The 1302-nt window shown below is 39.9% G+C and overlaps 1 protein-coding gene across 1 annotated transcript; it reads right to left on the bottom strand.

The window, feature by feature from the left end:
• Nucleotides 1-90: 90 nt before the first annotated feature.
• LOC109954081 (bactericidal permeability-increasing protein-like) lies at nucleotides 91-1296 on the bottom strand (the record flags this gene model as incomplete). The annotated part of the gene is made up of 5 exons (XM_020589499.1): nucleotides 1250-1296; nucleotides 994-1085; nucleotides 633-809; nucleotides 446-505; nucleotides 91-258 (listed from the first exon to the last, which is right to left on the bottom strand). Coding segments are annotated over exons 1-5 (504 nt in total), but the record flags the coding sequence as incomplete, so codon positions are not given.
• Nucleotides 1297-1302: the final 6 nt, after the last annotated feature.

The following is a 1302-nucleotide window of genomic DNA, read 5'->3' on the forward strand; positions in this document are numbered from 1 at the left end:
ATTAGCCAGTGACCAATTTTATAAGAAAAAGTGAAAAATTGCTCGTATTCATTCAAGGTATATTGACAGGCCAAAACCAAAAGTACTCACAACATTGAGGGTGAACAGTGGGGTCAGGGTACTATTGGGCTGGATGGCGAAAGCCTTCACAGCACCCTGGACGCCCAGTTTCACAGCATCAGGTTGGAGGGAAAATAGAGGCTCCTTTTTGGCATAAACCTGCAGAGTCATCAGCAGACCTGGAAACATCTTGGGAAGCTACAGGGAGAAATCAAGTTGATGGTAAACATTTAGTTACTGAATATTTTGAAGATTCCATAGTACAGAGTCAAGAGGGGCAGGAAAACTGGACACGAGAGAAAGTCAGTAAAGAGTTAGACTCTTTGATACATGAAATACTCAAATAAACTGAGTTCCTCCCTTAGTGTTGCCAAAGAGAACTTACCTGAGGAATGAAGATCCCCATTGAGCTGGTATTTAGATGCACAGGAGAGAATGGGGGTACCTGAGATAATGAGACCACATTTCTTAACCACAAACATTGTGTAAGGAGGAAAACTGTAAGTCAAACTTAAATTGTCTTGCTTTCTTCCTTTATTGATTCATTTATGCATCCTCTGAGGGCTACTTACCATGCTATCATTAATGATGGCCTGAAGCAGTCCGTCTGAGTAGCATCCATATAAGGCAGAGTTCAGAGTGAATTCAGACAGGCCCACTGACAACATGTAGCCTGGCTGTTCAGGTACTGTGAAAGGTTTGGCCTCAAAGGGAGGGTCCTTGTGAGTTCTGATACCGAAGAACTCCCCCTTCAAATAAAGAGCTGCACATCATTAATCCTAAATTTTTATCATTTGTTGTTGTTCTTTCACATTTTCACACAAGCCCTTGTTATAAATTATGGGTGCAAGAGTATGTTTCATGAGTATTTATACAGCTGCTTTTGAACACTTTGCATTGTAGATTTAATTTGAAATAGGAAAAACACCTTACCTTAAGACCTAGATTTAGACTTGAAGCTTTAATGACAGGTAAGTCGCTGAGAGGGAGGTCAAGAGTAAGAATTTGATCCACGTCAAAGGAAACTAAAAAAGGTAGAAATTTGTAACTGAATTTGTATTTATACATTGAAATGCCTGACTTATTTTACTTTTGGTCTAAAGTGAAGTAGATTAACTTTTGACCAGTATTAACCATGTCATTGTGTACATTCATTAGGGTCTAAATGAAATGTAGCCTGCTGCAATACCGTTCATGGCCTGTAGGTGGGACTCCAGCTTTCCAATCAGTGTCTGCACACCA

The sequence above is a fragment of the Monopterus albus genome, unplaced genomic scaffold, assembly GCF_001952655.1.
Source record: "Monopterus albus unplaced genomic scaffold, M_albus_1.0 scaffold3035.1, whole genome shotgun sequence".
In the NCBI taxonomy this organism is placed as follows: domain Eukaryota; kingdom Metazoa; phylum Chordata; class Actinopteri; order Synbranchiformes; family Synbranchidae; genus Monopterus; species Monopterus albus.